Below are 20,779 nucleotides of genomic sequence, written 5' to 3' on the forward strand. Positions count from 1 at the left end.
CATGAACACAAACAGATGGACTCACAGTTTTCCTTTTACTATGTAGGTTGCATAGTTTCATTGTATGACACTGGCACTGTATGGCACTGTGTATGGCCCTTCAGCAATTACCTCAGCTAAGCATATTGTACAATTAGATTAATTAACCTGCAGCTGGCACGGTATAGAAGATAAATACTGTACTGAATTTAAACATTCTATAAACTCCTCAGGTACATCAATTAAGTGGATTTATATAATAATCTCTGCTTTTCTTTCTAAATTATATGTTTTAAATAGAAATGGGCCTGTATCCAGACAGTCCTGAACTTTGGTGTTTACACATCTCCCAGTCCTCTGCTTCATACTGTTTCCAATCACTTTTGCAAAAGAGAATGGCAGCATGCTGATAGTCCGTTATATTTGAGGACACAGCAAAAGTTTCAGAATTGCTGGGTTGATCTTGCTAGAGCCAGACTTCAGTCCTGCACCTAGAAAGAGTTCAATTTCGTATTCTATAATGGGCAAATATTTCTCTGCAAAAGTCAGAAGACACTGGAGAAACACGCTACTGGCTCAGTGCCTGAGGTCTTCCATTAAAATAGCAAATGTCAGGAATTCAATAGACACTTGGACTGGGAGTCAGGAGATTAGTATCTTTAATTAAAACTGTCTTTAGATAGGTTTTTTCCTCAAAGCATTTTATCAAAAAAATCCAATTTAAATTAAAAAAATCCGATTTCATTGATTTTTATCAACCCTGCCCAGGTTCCTTCCCAGCAATTTACTTCCCTCTCCCTCGGCTCCTCCGTTACCCCTGACTCCCCCAAGCCTTTGCAGTGCTCCTGAGGGGTGTAGGAAATATGGTTCTGTATTGTAGTTTAAATGAATTATTACTCAGAGTTCTGTGTTAATATGCCTAGTAAGGAATCTATTTGTCAAAAAGCATTTCCTCAATCTTTTTTGTTGTCTGTATTGTTACAGACATACTTGCTGACAGGCATTTTGAAATAAATGACCAAAAATAATTGAAACTGGTGTGATTATATTGTGTTATTTTGACAAACAAAATTTGCAGAATTTTAAAATACTGTGCACAGAATTTTTAATTTTTTGTTGCAGAATTTTTAAATTTTTTGTGCAGAATTTCCCCAGGAGTAAATAAAGTAGCATGTATATATTGCTGTTATAAGGGTGATTTTTTTTTAACAAGTAATGTAACTGATAGAGATTTATTTTGTTTTCTTCCACCTAATCTTTTTACATGGTAAGAGAATGAAAGGGCATCCTTAGAAAAGGACAAAATGGTAGAAGACCGCAAGTTCTTGTTAAACAACAGTCGTCTTATATTTGTGCCATTGATGTACAATTATGCAAAAATAAGTGCTAATATTTTTGTTTTAATAAGAAACAGCAGTAGGATTTCAAAAGGTTTCATGACAACTCTGAAGCAAACGACTAGGCTTGTGATAAGCTGTTGTTTATTTACAAAAATAAAGATAATACTTGAAATATTGGACACTTGGATATTGTAGAGACTTTAAGGATCCATTATTTTATACCCACAACATATTGTCCTATCTTAAATAATTATTATGACTGGCAAATTTAGCTATTTTCAATTTTTTCGCTTATTGTACCCATTTTGTATAGTTTTTTAAATTCATAATGTAATTAAACTTTATAAAGCTTCTGGCAGACAGAGTTTTGTTTTTGTCATGTTAGGATAGTAGTGAAAACCCAATTTTGGATGTGCATTTTATTTCCATAGTGGATTTGTTTAATTTGCACTAACTTTATCCTCTGTGCTAGAGAACTGTAGTTTAGTTTCCAGAGAACTCTGGCTCATACTGATATTAAGTTATATAGCTGGAGTCTGTGGTTGTTAGGAGGTGACTTGCATTGTATAATGTCCAGAAAAAAATCTCTGTTTCAAGCCAATAATTTGGAATAATCAAATTAGAGTTTGCCTCTGAAGAATCTATCACAGGTTTTATAGGAGACCTAATGTATGGTACAGGACATTTAGCCCTGGTCTATGCTGCGGGGGGATCGATCTAAGTTACGCAACTTCAGCTACGTGAATAATGTAGCTGAAGTCGACATACTTAGATTGACTTACCGTGGTGTCTTCACTGCGGTGAGTCGACTGCTGCCGCTCCCCTGTCGACTTCGCCTGTGCCTCTCGCGGAGCTGGAGTACAGGAGTCGACGGGAGAGCGCTTGGGGGTGGGAGGGGGCGTCGATTGATCGCGTCTAGACTAGATGCGATAAATCGATCCCCACTGGATTGATCGGTGCCCGCCGATCTGGCGGGTAGTGTAAACATGTCCTTAGAGTTTTACTTAGCCCTATGTAGACATGCAATATGCAGCCCAAAAGGATATATTAAATAAAGCTGCTAGTTTTTAATTAATAATGAACTTTAGCATATTAAATTGAGCTCTCAGTAACCTGAAAGATGTGACTAGAAATGTGCTCAAATTAAAACCCCAGATCAGAAGTCCAGCACAAAATATCAATTTAGTATCTCTATAATGAGCTATACCAAAATCCTGAATCCAAACACTCCTGAAACTGAGTTTCATCATGTAGATTGAACTATGAACTTTACCAAGTGTTGTGACATTTGGATTTGGCATTTTATAGAGATACTGTGATTCAATCCTGAGTCCAGAGTTCAGCTTCAACTGTTTGGTTTCATCTTATTTCTAGAGCTAATACTTAGAACAGTCCTTTTATTATGATGATAAACTATCTGTGGTGGCCATTGTTCTGGAAGTTAGAATGAACAGAATATAGTCCATGTTTTGGCCAGCATTCACTCTGTTGTGAACTATTGTTCAGTGCCTAATTATTGCATCATTTTCCTTCCAACTCACTACTGAAAACCAAATTCATCTCTCTCTCTCTCTCGCTCTGATGGGATTGTTCATGAAATTACAGATGGATCATGGAGAATGCCAAAAACTGCTATACTGAATTCTCAACTCTGAGGGAGGTTGGGCTAGGAGACATGGACTAGCCAGTCACAGTCCTCATCTTCTCTCCCTTTCTGCGGTGCTTTGTAAGGCTCCCTTCTCAAAGAAGAGAAAAGCGCAGGGCGTGGCCCTGCCAGCAGGCAGCAGTGGGAGTGGGGGTGACCTGTCGATCTAGGGTTTTCTACTGTGCTCATCACCACAGCAGCTGCTCACTACATATGTTTAAAAATACCAAATAGGCAAACTGAAATCCAGTTTCCAGTGGCAATAAAATCAGCCTTTCCCTGCCTCCTCTTCTCCAGTCTCATGCTCCCAGCAGCAGAAGTCCACTGTTTTGGGAGGCTGCCGGCCACATATTTTTGGGGGCGGTCATGGCTGCGTGGTTGCTGGTGGGGTGCACTGGTGCTTGTTCTGCTTCCCTTCCCTATTAATCCAGGTTTTGAAGGAAAATGAGGTTCTTGGTCCTCCACCTTATCTCAGGGGGACCCTTTGTACTGCTCCCCTCCACCAGCCCAACATTAGCGGTTCTCTTCAGCAGCTTGGCTAACCCTGGGAGCCCAGACCCTCTGCTGTGATATCTGACGTCCTTCAAAAATTATTTTAAAAAATTGGCCCAGTTAGGGCTATAATTAACATTGACAGCCCCCTAGCCCCTTTAAAAATCACCCCACAGACTGAGGAATGGGAGATACACTAGGAGTTAATGCTATTGTAGTGAATTGGATATTTTTCTCTTAAATTTCCTTTTGAATGTGTGATAAACTTGTATTTTTATGTCTTGAATCTGTAATATAGCTATCATAAAATTTTAGCAGTGTTTCCTTTTCATCCTTGTCATTCTAATTAGGTTTCCAAAAATGTTTATTGATATATTTTTGGCATTGTCAAGAAACTGTAACGCCATCTCCTTATATTTGCATCGATATCTTCCTGCCCCAATGTCACCTTATTTCTTTCTGTTTTGACATTGCAATATCATAAATGTTCAATAATAGTGATGCAGGTTTAACTACCTTGGCTATTCTAGAACATTTACGTTTCAAAATAAATGAAAGCTTCTTAGCACAATTTATGGATTAATTCTTTCCACCAAATTTTATATTTAAAGTTTAATACTTTTCTTTGTAAAGCTGGCAAGAAAACATTTGAAACTGGATCAAAATGATAAATGCTCCTATCTATAATTGATTTACTAGAATTTTGGAGGACTAGAAGAGATTAAAATTGGATGCAGACAGACAGTTTACATGCTGATTTGCAACATGACCACTTTTGAAATGATAAGGGCCTAAATCTGTCTTGCTTTGATCATACAAATAATCTCACTGAAGTCAACTGAGCAAGGAGAGCAGGATTTGACGTCAGAATACTAGACCCCACAATACGTAGTTTACAACAAGCACACCAACTCAACCATTCAGCACCTCTGTAATATGTTCAATCTGGAGCCCATTAAAGTGTTCAGTGGGTTTGGGATCCGTACATTCCCACACAAGAAAATGTTAAACTGGAGTTAAGGTTAATTGAAAACTCTGACCTGTAGTGACACCATGAAGGGGAAAATAGTTTTTAAAATCACTTTTGTCTAATCTAGGACCATAAACATGAAAATGCATGAATCATAATTATATGGTTATCACATGGTATCACTACAGGGCAGAGTGAGGGTTGTTTAGATGCCTTGACTATTAATTTCTATATCTCCTCATGTTCAAATTTCTTTTAAGTGCTTGTTTTTGGGATAATTACAAAGTTGGGTTTTTTTTACCTTTAAGGTACTGTTATTACTCCTGGGGGAATTTTGGCGCCACTGCGCAATTCAGAATGTGTGCAGAATTAATGTTCTGTGCAGAATTTCCCTTTTCTCTGCAGAATTGGTGTTGCAGAGCTGCTGGCTACCATTAGGGACCACTGGACCCAGCAGAGCCCACCTCTCCAGCTCCCAAATACAGAACACTGCCAGGGAGGATGGGAAGGGGGAGCGGGAGGATTCCAGGTGGCTGTGGTTCTCAGTACGACCTGAAGAGAAGAGGTGGCATGCAGGAAACTCTGTACAAGCCCAGGACGCAGCATCAGGCTTTTTCTCTCTCTGGCGGGAGATGGTGAGGTTGTCTGAGCTGGCGGATACCCCATGGCTGAGCTTAGGGGTTGCAGGTGTCTGGGCTGGCGGGTGCCCCGTGGCTGGGCACTGGGCGTGAGGGGGTGCAGGTATTTTGGCTGGGGGGGACCTGCAGCTGGGCTCTGGAGGAGAGGGGAGGGGAGTGGAGGCGGTATGTGTGTCTGGACTGGAGGATACCCCATGGCTGGGTTCTGGGGGGGAAGGGGGTGCAGGTGTCTTGGTTGGGGAGGCCCTGCAGCTTGGCTCGGGGGAGAGGGGGTGTGGGTGTCTGGGTTGGGGGGGTCGCAACTGGGTTTTTAGGGGAAGTGGTGCAGCTGTCTGGGCTGGGGGGCACTCTATAGCAGGCATCTGGGGGGAAAGGGGGTGCAGTTGTCTGGGCTGGGAGGGCCCTGACGCTGGGCTCTGGGGAGGGAGGGGGTGCAAGTGTCTGTGCTGGAGGGCACCACACGGCTGTGCTCTGAAGGGAGGGGTTGTGGGAATCTGGGGTGGGGGTGGTGGGCGCGTAGCTGGGTTCTGGAGGGAGGGGACAGAGAAATAGGAAATGGGTTGTCGTAGGAGTTTCTTTAACTCTCTAATCCTGGGAAATCTTTTTTTGTTGTCCGTTTTGTTACAGTCAAGTTGCCAACAGGTATTTTGAAATAAATTTCCAAAATAATTGAAACTGGTGTGATTATATTGTGTGATTTTGATAAATAAAATTTGCAGGATTTTTACATTTTGTGCACAGATTTTTTAATTTTTTGGCACAGAATTCCCCAGGAGTATGTTATGTGCTTTTTAACTTTCAGTATGTTAGATCTACATGCATTATTAACAAATATGGCTAAATATCATATCCTACTGGTTACCTTCCCAAATTATGGCAATATCATCAATGGATCCCAAATACAATTTTTCAAAAACGTTTATTTAGGCAGAATTACAATAAAATGTTAACATACTGCAAGTAGTAGATTGATTTATATGGCCTATCTTGATCATGCAGAGTGCAAGAAACAATCTTTTTTCCTACAGAAACATCAGAATTTTTTATCTTCAGAAGTGAAAGTTACATCAAAGAAATTCTGAAATAACTTAAAACTTTTCCTGCTTTTTTACTATTTCAGCATTAACATCCAAAGCCTCTCTTCCTGCAAGCAGATGGGCTATAATGACTCCTATGCCTGTGTAGGGCTGGAGTAGGGCCTAGAGGGGTACATTCAAATAGCAGAAGAACACAGGAAAATATTTCCAGTCCAAATTATAGATACTCTTTTCTTTTCTTTTTTTTTTTAAACTTCGCAAATATGGCTGAATGTTAAGAAACCATTATTTACAGTCCATCTCAAAGAAAGTCAATTTGTTTTTCTTTTCCATTCATTATTTATAACATTTATTTGTCATTTTTGTCATTTTGTAGAGCTTCCAAGAGCAGCTGTCAGGATCTTAAGCAACATGACATTCCTTTTTGTGAGTTTGTCATACACAGCTGAGAGTGCCATTGTTACTGCTTTTATTACCTTCATTCCCAAGTTCATCGAGTCACAGTTTGGCATCCCAGCTTCCAATGCCAGCATCTACACTGGTAAGGCATTGCCTTTAGCACAACATTGAAAGGATTATCATTCTCTGACCACTGAAACAAAAGCAATAGAGGAAAAAAATAAAACTGGCTTTAAAATGATAATCTTACCAGCTAAATAATGTCTAACTTTACTTTTTCCATTCAGAATTCCAGTAGTTCCTTGGGTGTTTGCTATGTTTGTTTACTAAAACGCGAACCAAATGTTGTTTTTGTTTTGTACAAGTGAAGAACTTGCCATTTTTTTTTAGGTTATATTAAAGTTTTATTGTGAGGGGAAAAAATATGGGGATATACCATCACATTCATAGACCTTAAGGTCAGAAGTGACCATCATGATCACGTGCAAGTTACAGAGAATCTGCCATTAATTTAAAAGGTCTTATAAGTTCTTATATTATTTAATATTAATTTCTTAAAAGCTAATTTTACTTTGACCTCCTCAACCTTTATAATATTCTCTCTTCCTTTCTCTCCGGTGACCAAATGACTCGTCTATGCCCTACTCATTCATCTTCCACCTTGACTACTGCAATCTCCTCCTTGTTTATTTATTTATATCAGCCTTGCCACAGTCCAGCCCATCCATAATGCTGCTGCCAGAATCATCTCTCTCATCACTTAATTTGACAGGTTTCAGAGTAGCAGCCATGTTAGTCTGTATTCGCCAATTATTTGAGCATCAAGGATCTACAACCTATCCTGAAGGACGACCCATCACTCTTACAAATCTTGGGAGACAGGCCAGTCCTTGCCTACAGACAGCCCCCCAACCTGAAGCAAATACTCACCAGCAACCACACACCACACAACAGAACCCCTAACCCAGGAACCTATCCTTGCAACAAAGCCCGTTGCCAACTGTGTCCACATATCTATTCAGGGGACACCATCATATGGCCTAATCACATCAGCCACATTATCAGAGGCTCGTTCACCTGCACATCTACCAATGTGATATATGCCATCATGTGACAGCAATGCCCCTCTGCCATGTACATTGGTCAAACTGAACAGTCTCTACGTAAAAGAATAAATGGACACAAATCAGATGTCAAGAATTATAACATTCATAAACCAGTCGGAGAACACTTCAGTCTCTCTCTGGTCACTCGATTACAGACCTAAAGGTTGCAATATTACAACAAAAAGACTTCAAAAACAGACTCGAACGAGAGACTGCTGAATTGGAATTAATTTGCAAACTGGATACAATTAACTTAGGCTTGAATAAAGACTGGGAGTAGATGTGTCATTACACAAAGTAAAACTATTTCCCCATATTTATTTCCCACCCCACACCCCTCACCATTCCTCAGACGTTCCAGTTAACCGCTGGAAATGGCCCACCTTGATTTCCCCCCCCCCCCCCCCCGCCGGTAATAGCTCATCTTAAGTGATCACTCTCCTTACAGTGTGTATGATAACACCCATTTTTTCATGTTCTGTTTGTATATAAATCTCCTCACTGTATTTTCCACTGAATGCGTCCGATGAAGTGAGCTGTAGCTCACGAAAGCTTATGTTCAAATAATTGGTTAGTCTCTAAGGTGCCACTAGTACTCATTTTCTTATCACTTAAATTATGTACCTGTCCTCTTGGAGAGATTTCACCAGCTCGCCATTGCAACGTGCATCCAGTTCAAACTTTTGTCCTTGCTTAAAAAGTCCTACCTTATACAGCCCGACTGATTTCACTGGGGCTCTATGTGGGTGAAAGGGGCCTCCTATGCAGAATAATTTACAGAATTGGGGACCATGTGTTGGCCCTGCTCTCTCGACTCTGCTGATGAAAGCAGCCTTTGCTACTCCTCTCATTTCCTTCTCTCTCTTTGTGCTTTCTTCTGAGCTGCCTCCTTCATTCCCATGCATGGAATGACCTCCTCAAACCTGTACACCAGCCCACCTCCCTCTCCTTGTTCAAATCCCTCCTAAAAACTCACATCTTTCATCTCACCTCTGAGAACCAAGGGAGAGAAACACAACATTTAAAAAAATAATACAAAACTATCAAGATCATACCACCCTGAGTAACGGACCTGTTACATACCTCCCTGTGTAACAAAGCCCCTGGTTGGGCCCATCTATGGGGATTGAACCCAGAAACTCTGGAGCTAAATGTATGACTTTCTACTGCTTGAGTGAAAAGAGCTGGCCCAGTAACTTGGAGGCAGAAACACACTCATAAAACTCTTATGTTGTTCAGCCTCCAGAGGGAGACAAAGGTCCATGCTGGTATAATATGGATTACACTTGTCCTTTTGTCCCTGTTTTTGTTGGTAATTAACCCTGCCTCTTTTGTCAAACCACTATTAAATTGTCAGTCTTTCAGGGCAGGGACCACATCTTTGAAAGGCATCCACCGCTATTTTTGATACTCAGAAATAATGAAGAAATAATAACAAAACAAGCAATAATAAGCCTTGATCTTTCCCTGCATGGCCTATTTTGAACTTCTTTCCATATGCACCATTTTAGAAGGAAAACCATTCCACCTTTTCACTTTCAGTATCTTTTCATTTCTGTAGTCAGAAACACTAATTCTCTTAAAGGTATTCTCTTTTCCCATTTTTTCCTGGTTCTGAAGCAGTTCAAGAGTTTGTTTCTGTACAACATACATTAAAAATTCCATAGTTCTTGAGATGCACAATGACCTTATGAAACTCATGGTCACAAATGATTATTGAAGCTAGGAGTTTAGCAGGATTAAAAACAGGGATGAACATTTATATGATAGACTATCCAGTTACATTAAATAAGATTAAAAAAACGGGAGGGATATAAATCCACATGCTTCAGGACATGTGAACCATTAACTGAGAGTGGTAGGAAAAACCTTCCTCTATAGGCAAGCTATTCCATAATTGCCAACTTCAAGGGTTTTTTTTTCCCCATCTGTCTCTGAAGCACATGTTACTGGCCACCATCAGAGACAGGATACTGAACTAGATGGACCACTCATCTGATCTGGTGTGGCAATTCCTATGTTACTTGGAGGCAATGCATCAACAAATCCATGGCCATTATTCAAGTACTCCAAACTTCAAAATGGAGTCACTTCCCCACCTCCCACCCCCGGCTATGCCCCAGCGGGTGAGTGAAGTACCAATGGACTGGGCACGCATGATCACTTCAGAAGAGAAGGGAGAGCTATACGAGAAAGAGAGAAAACTGTCTGGTTGCATGGATCCAGGAAAGGAGAGGAAGCAGTGTGAGATGGAGAGACGGGGAGAAAGAGGATCTGAGTTGGAACCTTGGGTGTCTGTCTAGTCTGGGGTGGGTGGAAAAAAAGAGCAGTCTTCCTGGGATCCTGATCGGGACAGTGGGAAGTAGCAGCAGTGGGAGTTCTCTGTGGGAGCCTGTGGAGTGGGGAGAGACATCCTGTGCAGGGCACGAAATTAATGAATTATATCATACAGATGCTTGCAGTGATGTTGTAGTCGTGTTGGTTCCAGGATATGAGACACACAAGGTAGGTGAGGTAATACTTTTTATTGGACCGTCTGTGGGTAGACGGGACAAGCTTTTGAACTTCACAGATCTCTTCTTCAGGTCTCCTGAAGAACGAGTAGATTAGTTGAAGAAGAGATCTGGGTAGCTCAGAAACTTATCCTTTCCACCAACAGAAGTTGGTCCAATGAAAGATATTACTTACTTTGTCTCTCATATAAAATATAATGGCAGTTGTGATTTATGGGACTAATTCCAGATGATGGTTCTAGTGGTTATACAAACTAGGAGTTTTGCTCTCATGGTTTATGGCATCACCGGTAGTTTTGATGGAATTATTGACCTATAACTCACATTAGAGGCTGTATACACACAAGAACGAGTGCCAATAACACACACAAAGGTTGGGAAATTCCAAAAAGTTAGGACTAGATTGAGCCTTTGCTGTATCCTGAGTATGGAGCAGTTTATAGCTGCACTGCCCCAGAGAAGATCCTCAGGGAGTAATTGTGACTCTTAAAAAATTAAAGTTCCCCCCCCATTGCCCACTTACTACTGTGGCGGGTGGATAATTTCCTACAGTTATTTAGTAACGTTTAATTTTTCTAGACTTCTTTTGAAGGTAAAAGAAGATTTGGAGATAGCCAGTGTACACAGTTACACCAGTGGAGCTTGTAAATTACTTGTACTGTTAGTTTACAAGCTCTTCTAGCTTCAGTTGCAGTGTAATTTGTAAATTCTTTGAACCAAAATATACAGCTGTGCACTTAACTAGCTGTACACATATGCTCAGTGCATCTATCTTTGTGTGGCCAGCTGAAGACCTAATGAGATTTTGCACAGTGCATTTTCAATTGGCAATTTACAAACAGCCATTTCTTTGTTAAATTTCATTCAGTTTCTTTTCTCAAACAAAGCAAAGGCATTAGTCTTCAGTGAGGATTAAATCCATGCCAGATTTCAAGTTTTGAATTTCAGTTTCCTTTGCTGAAGTCTTTTATTTAAAAAAGAAAAAAGTGGTTAGAATTTTTTAAATGGGAAAAGTGTAATTTTTCCGCCCACAGTGAACAAAAACAAAACAAAACACAAAGCTCTTAAACTTTCTAAAACAAACAACAAGAAGTTGACTTCAGGACAGAGGCTAAACTTGGAAAATTTCAGCTCAAAAGATAAAATGATTCAGTAGATTATAAAAGTTTGTGAAGAAAGAGGGTTATATTTTGCAATCTAAACCATTTTGCATTCACTAGTAACTTCTACTGTTCCTAAATATAGTAATATACCGTAAATTGGTTCAACTTCTTTTCTAGGAAAGGTGCAGTGTACAACTCACACAGAATAGATTTTTAAAATCTCTTTGCTACTACCGTTGGAAATGCAACACTGGTAGCAAATATTGCAGATTTCTGTAAGCAGACTGTTAGTAGCTGCTATGATCATCTTTTCTCCGTTGGGAAAGCTTCAAGTGCTGCAGCATTCTGTCAACAGCAAAAAGAACAGATCCCCAAAATTGCTGACTGAAAACTGATCTTGCCTTGGGGTACTATACACAGCATCAGATTTTGTGCGCACACAAAAAGTCCTGTATGCCAAATTGTATTGTTTTACAATTATTTACATTATTTTATTGTAAAATAAAGCAAAGTGCAATACAGTGACTTACTATCAAATCTCAGTTTTGTTCCATTATATGACTTTGAAAGTGAAAAATGAATACCGCAATTAGTTGTATATGCTTTGCTTTGGAAGCTCCTCTGGAAGAGCCATTGTAGTAATGACTATGTTGTTTTGATAGTTTATTACCTTCCATTTCACATACACTGTATGAAAAAAAATATAAGTATCAAGTTCTGCTTTGCACAAGGAGCAAAATTGCATCCCAAGCTCCATGATATACTGAGAGAATGTATACTGCTGCAGGCTTCCCTCTGTGCTACCAACTAGCTGCAGGTCAGCATGTTCCTGTCCCCTTCCCCTAAGGGTGAATTTTTTCCCCTGAGGGACACAGAGGAAGAAGCCCTTGTGCTCCTTGAGTGCAGGGTTTGCAATTGTTCCCTAGTTCTTGCCTGAGCGGCATGAATGTGGAAGGTGGGGGGCAGGGGGAGGCAAGCATTCTCCTTATCCCCTCAGCTCCTGTTCTAGGGCCAAGGACAGTCTGGCTCAGAATGGATGGGAGAGCAGCACAGCTTTCTGTAATAACTGAAAACCAAGCAAGACAGAGGTAGCAAGGTCATTGAATGCAAAGGATGGGTCAGAAGGATGTAACTGGAAGAATGAAGGTAAATTAGAGGGAGTGGGGAAGGAGAATAAAACAGTGTGAGGAGATTTTTGCAGAAAGTTGGGAAGAGCAACAAGATGGGCAGTACACAGGGCCAGATCCTGACTTGCTGTAAATTGATATAGCTAAGGACTGATGCTTAAAGAGCGTTCCACATTGTCCTACTCTTCAATCTTTGTGTTTGTGCGCTACCTCAGAGCAGGTACTGCCTGGTGGACTCAGTTAATCAAGTTATCATTTTCCTATTTGTCCTTTTGATAAATATTGAGAGAGAAAATGTTCAGAATGGGTGAAAAGGTTGGAATTATGTCCTTCTCGCATTCATATCCAATAATTTATTCTCCTGGGAGCTAACAGTTCTGAAGTTGTTCCCTCAGAAGAAAATAAAATTTGTTAGTCTCTAAGGTGCCACAAGTACTCCTTTTCTTTTTGCGAATACAGACTAACACGGCTGCTACTCTAAATCCCTCAGAAGAGACCTTCTTTTAGAAAGAATTAAAGATATTAAAGCCCACCCTGTTGGGAGATTGAGAGGTCTTTCTAATTCCACACAGAATTATTATTAAGATCTTAGGTTCACAGTTGATGCACTAATTATGGTCCCAGGGATGAAGCCCCTCGCCCTGCCTATGGCCCAGATCCCTGTGCAGACCCAGGAGGGGTGGGGCTGGCTGGTTGTTGGGGTTCTCCAGGATACCAGCTGCGAGACCCTGTTGTGGGGTGACTGTCTCTCTTTGGGACAGGATCCAGGCCCTGCTCCTGTAACTGCCGAGGGTTTGAATTTGAATCCAGGGAACCAATTGGTGGAGTGGGAAATGGTCAGTGAAAATGCAGATGACCTGGCTGGCAGCAGGGAGGAGCTGCTAGGCTCAGGATACCTGCCTGCCTGTAACCAGACCCCTGGGGCTGGGTGGGACAGAGAGATGCTCCCCCCCCCCTTGCACACCAGAGAGGGTGCTCATGCTGGCTCTGGTGCAGTGAGGAAAGCAGCGAGCTCGCTGCCTACCCCCACTGGGACAGCAAGGGCAGTGCTGAGCACAGTGGGAGCTGAGACCCCAGCTGAGGGGGTGGGGAGACACAGGCAGGGCAGGTTATCTGTTGGGAGTGGCAAGGTGCTTGGTAAGGAGAGTATGGATGAGCCTAGGCAGCCTTGTGAGCTTTGTCTAGTCAGCAGGGTGGGAAGGCGAGGATAGTGGAAGATGAGTGTTCCTATACCTTACCTGTTACCTGGGTGGAGAATTGTGACAGTGAAGGAAATGTGCCTGTATCTATCAGGTATTGACTTGCCTGTGGCGGGAGCTACCCCAGTCTCCAAGCAGTTGTCTGTGAACACCCCTGTGTGCTGGGATCAGGGGAATGAGATCCCAAGCTGTGTGTCTGGGAAAGGAGAATGTGTCTCCCGCTCTTTGTCTGGGGAGCAGACAGAAGGGGCCTTTCAGCCTGTGATGGTTGACGGTAGTGCAATTGTCTCAGAGTTGGTTCTGGATTCAGCTAAAGCCCAGGAAGGGAATGGTCCTAAGTTTGTGTTTGCGAGGGAGAATGGCACTATAACTAGGCCGCATCCAGTTAGTGTCTATGTAAAATCCCAGAGACCAGACAATTCTGGTGCTTGTATTTTGCCTGTTGCTAGTGTGTTGTTGGGAAAGGGTGTAGCAACTCTGTCTAATCAGGGTGAGATCCTAGCCAGGGCACAAGGAGAGCATAAAAGTGATTTGATTGTGTTACCTACTGAGGGTGTGGAAACCTGTAGCAATAAGGAAAAGATTCCTGAACTTGTGTGTGGCAAAGGGAAGGAGAATGCTTCTAACCTTTTATCTAGGAAGTCTGTCAGTTTGCCTGAAAGGGGATTGTGTAGGAATCTGCCTGATGGGCCAGAGGTAATTCTGGATGTAAGTGAGACCCAGAAAGAATCTGTTGTTGCTCAGGAAAGTGTTCCTCTAGAGCAAGCCCTAGGTAAAGAGGGTAAGGGCAGAATTTCTGTGAAGGGTGAATTGTTGCATAGAAAAGCCCCTGGGAAAGGAATCCTCATGGTAGTGTTTGCAAGCAGTTTACTGCAACTGAAGGGTGTGAAAGTGATTTACTCAAGAAAGTTTCAGTTCCTAACAGCCGGAAATTTTCTGTTGTAAATGAAGCTACTGACTTTCCTGTTGAAAGATCCAGTGTGGATAGCTTTGAGAAGGTCTCAGATGAAGTGAAAGCTGTTAAAGTTAAACAGTCCTATAACCAAGTGGCTGTGTTTGGCCAGCTTGTTGGGGAGACAAGGTTGTTGAGAAAAGGATGTCTCCATGCTAGTTCTGTAAGTGAACAGTATATGGCCCAGGTCAAGTTGGGGGCTCTTAACCAAGAGAGCCCGAATAGCAGGCCTCCAGACTGGAGCGCTGGGAGAAGACCTGATCTCAGTTTGACCCCCAGGGGTTTTGGGGTGGCAAAAGGGCACGGGCCGCATAAACCTTCCCACATGCGGCATGCGAGTGCTATCAACCACCCCCGACCTAAGGGAGGGTGTGAAACTGAAAGGGCCTGGTGTAACTCCCACCAAGGAATAGGAGAGATGCTGGGGAATCCATGGGAACGTTGGGGGCTTCAAAATTCCCCAGGTCACTGGCTAAAGTGACCCCACTCAGTTCGGTCTCGAAGGGGGGAGAGATGTGACGAAGCGGGACTGTTCTTAATGTTTCCTCTGAATATTGTGGGGGTGCCTCAGTTTCCCCTATGCCGTTCTTAAGTATCTAGGTGGTGGGATAAGGGTGTATGATCGTTGCGGAGCCCTAGAGGGCAGGTATGTGCAGGGGTCTGGACACAGAGAATGGCCAACACCCTGTTTCCTGGCAACTGATGGCCTGGGCCCTTCCCCCGTGCAAGGTGAGAGCTAAAGGGTTGGAGAACAAAGGAATCAGGTGACCTCCTGGCCCGGGAAAGGGACAAAGCCCAGAGGAGGAGGGGCTGGAGGGGGAGGCGGTTGGGGCTGGTTGTGGACATGGAGTGAAGTGCAGACGTGGTTGTCTGGCTCACTGCCCCCCAAAATTGACCCAGCTGAGGGGCCCTGTTCTCTGCACCTACAAGCGTGGCATTGCTTGTAACTCTTATTTATTAACACTTATTTTCACATTTCCAACCTCACATTTGTGACAGAGATTTCCTTCTGCAAATGTTTGTGGGTAAAGCAGGGGAGGACGTGAATGTTCTCTTACGATTGCAACTATATTACAAAATGTTTTTCAATAGACTTTTGTTTTACATATCCCATCTTTTAAAAAAAAATAAGAATGCCTATCATGATTTTTTCAGCCCCCTTTCACTGGATGCAACTGTCTGAAAGCTGCTAAATTCACATTTGATGCTGAATGAATCTTCATGAGCAAGACCATCACTTAAAGATGTACAATAAGAAGCAATGGGCAGTGAGAGCCAGGAGAATCTAGGAAAAACAGGAACTTTGCACAGTTTAGCAACTCCACAAGGCACTGGGAGAGAGGGCTAGCCTGTGGCCCCACTACAGCACTACCAATTGATGTTCATAGCAGCAAAGTCACAGTTCTTGTCCATAAACTTGTCAGGGCTTAAAGTTTATTGTGCTCTAAATTTTAAGTGCCAAGTCTTTCAAGTGGTGGAATGCTAAGGACCAGATTTGGATACCTTCACTCACAATGAGTCTGCAAGTAGTCCTGTTAAAATCAACAGGACCACTCATGAGACATGGTAATGCTCAACATGAGTAAAGATATCAGAATCTGGATATCAGCTCGTTAGCGTCTATGACCATAAAAGTTTACAGAGCTCCTAGAAAAAAGGCTCATTAGGTTGTTAGAACGAGGTTTGATCCTGCCCTGAAGGTTTGGATTAGTACATATACTTCACTGGGGCTCATCATGGGAGTAAGAAAAGCAGGATTTACCCCAACATTTGAACTAATTCTTCAGAATTTCACTAATTAAACTGGATCAATCTGCATTCCTTGTGATGTTCTGGGGACTACCCAGAGCAGTAAGAGGTCCTGTCATCACCTGCCCTGTAACCTTTGGGGTCTTTGTGCTGTGCAGCTATGTTTTGATTCCCTGCCACCGGTAGCCAGCCCACTCTGAAATAAATACAAATCAGTATTTCTGCTTGTATATGCAATATTTCTTTTTCTGCTGCTGGGAAAATCATAAAGAAGCTTTTGTTAATCCTTTGACATCAGTCCAGAGCTCTAAAACTTCTGACTCAGTTTGCTGGTAGTGAATTATTCAATGAGGGCCGTATTGTGGAATTTGTCATAATCTAATTAGTGGGTGAAACCAATATTTATTTTCTATTCTCTCTTCACAGTTCCTGTTTTAACCTTACATTTTACTTTCCTCCAAACAGGTGTGATTATTGTCCCAAGTGCTGGTGTTGGCATTGTGCTCGGTGGCTACATTATTAAAAAGCTGAAACTTGGTGCAAGAGAGTCTGCGAAGCTGGCTATGATTTGCAGTGGCGTGTCTTTGCTGTGCTTTTCAACACTTTTCATTGTTGGATGTGACAGCATTAATCTAGGGGGCATAAATATCCCATACACAACGGGGTAAGTGTCTTTGAATCAGTGATTGTAATGCCAGCTATTTGCAAAAGCCTGCTAGAAATCTAGCTATTTTATTTTATTTAAAAACGAGCTATTTTTGAAGTCCATTCATCAAACAAGAACTTGGTCAATACAGTCAGATAAATACATAGTTTGACTGTATGGCCAGAATTCTTTTATTTTACAGCTGATTGACAATAAAAGCCTATCAAACACTCATTTGGGTGGCCTACGTATTCTTGGTCCTGCCTGAGCCTGAAGGGGATAGATGGTTGAACTTATTTTGCCTGATATCAAACCCATTCAAGTATCTTGGTTTTGAAGTTCAGTTTTGAACTCCAACACTAGTAGATTTGTGTTGCACTCGGAGACACCGTGAAGAAAGCAGAGTGGGAGGAGAGAAAACTATCCAATAAAAAAAATGGGGTCAAAGAGGGGACAGAGAATAGATCACATGTAAAACAGAAAAGGAGAATGTGAGAAAAGGAAGAGAGAACAAAATAGAAAAAAAATCAAGTAAGAATATAAATACTGAGTCCCATCTTCTTGTGGTGTTATGTGTCTCCTTTGTACTCTCTGCCAGCAGAATCTAGCCATAGAGCCGGGGAAACCAGCCCCTGAAGAATCATCCAAATGCCAGGGGGATCCTCCACTGTTGTAAAGCTGGCCTGGTGTCTCCTATGCCACAGACCTCCTTGATCCTGACTCAGATAGGTAGGGGCCAGTGCTGAGGGTCAGGCTGTAGAGTGAAATGATCTTGGGGAGGTGGCATCGTGTCATGCTACCTGGCTGAAGAAGCAGGAAATGGGGACAGAAACCATAGGTGCATTATTTAGCAAGGAAGGGGTTGCATAGGTTATCAGTCTGCAGCTGAAATGCTGTGACACCCTCTGGCAGTAAAATGAAGAAATACAAGTGAACAAAAATCCTGAAGCTCCTGCTCAGATGTAGAGGAGAATCAGGATCAATGTGTCACAAAGAGAGTAAAATTCTGCCTACCAGAAAAACTGAATATGAGGAGCATACAATACTTTAAAGAAAAAGCTTAACTATCTATCTGATACGTCACCCTGAGATTTTTTTGATGGAAGCAAGATACACAACAATTTTGAAATTGAGAAAGATGCAAAAGATGGCATGATGTCACTAATCGATTTCAGCCTGAGCCCCAATGTCTACAATATACTTCTTGACCTATTGGAACAGTTTAAGAATTAATTGCTGAGAATGATAATTAATTCAGTCATATAAGCCAAACCAAATAAATAGTACCTGGAGACAAAGGGAATAAATGTCGGTGAAATGAACAGATCTGCTTTTTAACCACAGTGCGCACCTGTGAAATCTTTTGCCATTGCAAAGCATAATAACAATGATAGTGCTCAGCATTTTAGGGTTGAATCCTGCAAGGTTCTAAATAGTTCTGCGAGGTGCTGAGCACCCTCAGCTCCAACTGACTGCAGTGGGGGTTAAAGGAGCTCAGCCCCTTGCAGATGTGCACAGCACCTCACAGAATCAAACCAATAGTACCCTCCATAGGAAGATCTCAAAACCCTTTACAAATATTTATGGGTTAAGCTTTGCCATACCCCTGTGAGGAATGCAGAAGTAAGAGCATATGAACTGCAGTAGTCTCTGTTCTTAGATATCCGGAATATTTAGAAGATGTGTAATAAAGAGAAAAAAATTAGCGAGGGGCAGATTGTACTCCTCAAATCCATGCATGGAGGGGCCCTACTGCACATAGGCCTCACCCTCCCACTCAGAAAGGGGAGGTGCCCCATAGCGCAATCCCCGCACTATGGAACCTCAAAGGGAGTCCGATGTGGGATCAGGAATTGTGGAAGATGGGAAGAGGGCGAGCACTGGGCAGGTCTATGTTGGCTAGTGGTGGTGGAGACCACCAAAATTATTTCCTTGTGATCCAGGCTCAGCACAGGCCTCTCTCAGCCTGCTCTACAGAAAGCCATTTTTGCATTTCATGAACATTAAACTGTCTTACCTGAAAATAATCAAAATAGCTGCAAAGAGACTCTTCTTTATTTGTCAAAATGAGAGAAAAGGATGATGCCTTTTCTTGTCCGTTCAGTGTATAGGGAGAGAGACTAGCCAGGGTAGGTTTCCAGGGTGCTTATCAGCAACCAAAGTCCCAGTATTAGTTTAATTCCGTCCCCTCTTTTTATGATATGTAAAATGATACAACACTGGCTGGTTTGGGTTATATTCTATTATTCTAGAGCAGTTAAAATTATTGTAGATAAATTGAAAGATATAATTGGTTTGTTGGATTTTTGGGACAAATAATACACAAAAAAATCTCAACTTCCCATCCCAAGCATCAGGTTTTGCTGTTATGTCTCTCTCAATCCAGTCAGCCAATCAAACTAAGTGGATCAGAACAACAAAAAATGAACGTAGGTAAAAACCACATCATTCCTAGCTTCAGTTTCCAACTCTAGCTGCACATAGAATGCCACATGACACGGCTTCTGAACTCTGCACACACAATGTTCTACACCAGTGGTTCTCAACCTTTCCAGACTTTTCAGGAGTCAGTTTGTCTTGTGTACCCCCAAGTTTCACCTCACTTAAAAACTACTTGCTTACAAAATCGGACATAAAAATACAAAAGTGTGACAGCACACTGTTATTGAAAACTTGCTTACTTTTTCATTTTGACCATATAATAAAATAAATTGATTGGAATATAAATGTACTTACATTTCAGTGTATAGTACAGTATAAAGCAGTATAAACACATCATTGTATGAAATTTTAGTTTGTACTGACTTTGCTAGTGCTTTTTATGTAGCCTGTTGTAAAACTAGGCAAATATCTAGATGACTTGATGTACCTCATCAAGATCTTTGTGAACCCCCAGGGGTACACGTACCCCGGTTGAGAACCACTGTTCTACACCTTAAAGGTTCATTAACTAAACCCAGCCTTTCCCACGTTTTTCTCCTTGCTCTTTGCCATTTCAAAAGAACGCTTGGTAGTTTGTCTATGAGGGAATCATACTGTACAAGGAAGAAGCATTGAAGAAGCCAGTCATGTAACATCCTTCTGTGCAAATGGTTTACTCAAACATTTCTCAAAACCACAATTTTCCCAGCATGCTCTTGGCAGCCTTTTAAACAGTGGATCCAATTTATTCATTATTTGGGGATGATGGTTAGTTTAATCAAGACAGAAATATTTTTGCTATCTAGGCAAGGCTTTTCCTTTTCACTTTTTATCCCAGATTTCAGATTGAAGACTTTTTAGGCTGTAAGCTCATCGGGGCAGGAACTATGTTTTCTTTGTGTTTGGAACTGCCTTAGTACATTATATGTGCTACTGCAATCTCAGTAAATAAAAATGAAACCACATGCAAATCCATTTGCTGTTTATAACATTAATGCCTTCCTATATTTTGGATTTATCTGTGGATTCCTTCAATTCTAAGCTCTTTGGGCCATCTTGTGGGGGTTGGGGGTGTGTGTGTGTGCACATTGCCTAACGGAAAGGAGTTCCAGTCCCTGATTGTGTATCCCTCAGTATGAATAAATAATAAGAGGCCTCACAACTCTTAAAAGTCTAGACTCTGCATCTTCCTTCTCCCCTTCTTACTTCTCCCTCCCATAGATTAATAGTTGGAGAGAAAGAAAAATCAAAACTAAAATCCTTGTTAGAAAGTAGATTCCCCTTTATCATTAGGCTGTCTAAAAGCTCTTCCCCTAATTAGGTCTGCCAGTATTATATAAATGGAAACGAGATATAGAACAGTCTCTTTGAGAGGTTAACCAATGCAATTTATCAAATGGAATTTTGGGATTTGTCTCTGGCGTGTACATGTCTCAAACTTGCAGCTAATCATATTAATGAAA

The 20,779-nt window shown here is 41.7% G+C and overlaps 1 protein-coding gene across 2 annotated transcripts in view; it reads left to right on the forward strand.

The window, feature by feature from the left end:
* SLCO5A1 (solute carrier organic anion transporter family member 5A1) overlaps window positions 1-20,779 on the forward strand; it is a 121,956-nt gene that overhangs the window by 73,468 nt on the left and 27,709 nt on the right. For both annotated transcript variants that reach the window (XM_074944262.1, XM_074944263.1), the window contains exons 5-6: window positions 6,478-6,642; window positions 16,715-16,913. In XM_074944262.1, coding sequence (XP_074800363.1) covers window positions 6,478-6,642; window positions 16,715-16,913 — 364 coding nt within the window. The remainder of the gene's footprint in view (window positions 1-6,477; window positions 6,643-16,714; window positions 16,914-20,779) is intronic.

The sequence above is a fragment of the Natator depressus genome, chromosome 2 (genome assembly GCF_965152275.1).
Source record: "Natator depressus isolate rNatDep1 chromosome 2, rNatDep2.hap1, whole genome shotgun sequence".
In the NCBI taxonomy this organism is placed as follows: Eukaryota; Metazoa; Chordata; order Testudines; family Cheloniidae; genus Natator; species Natator depressus.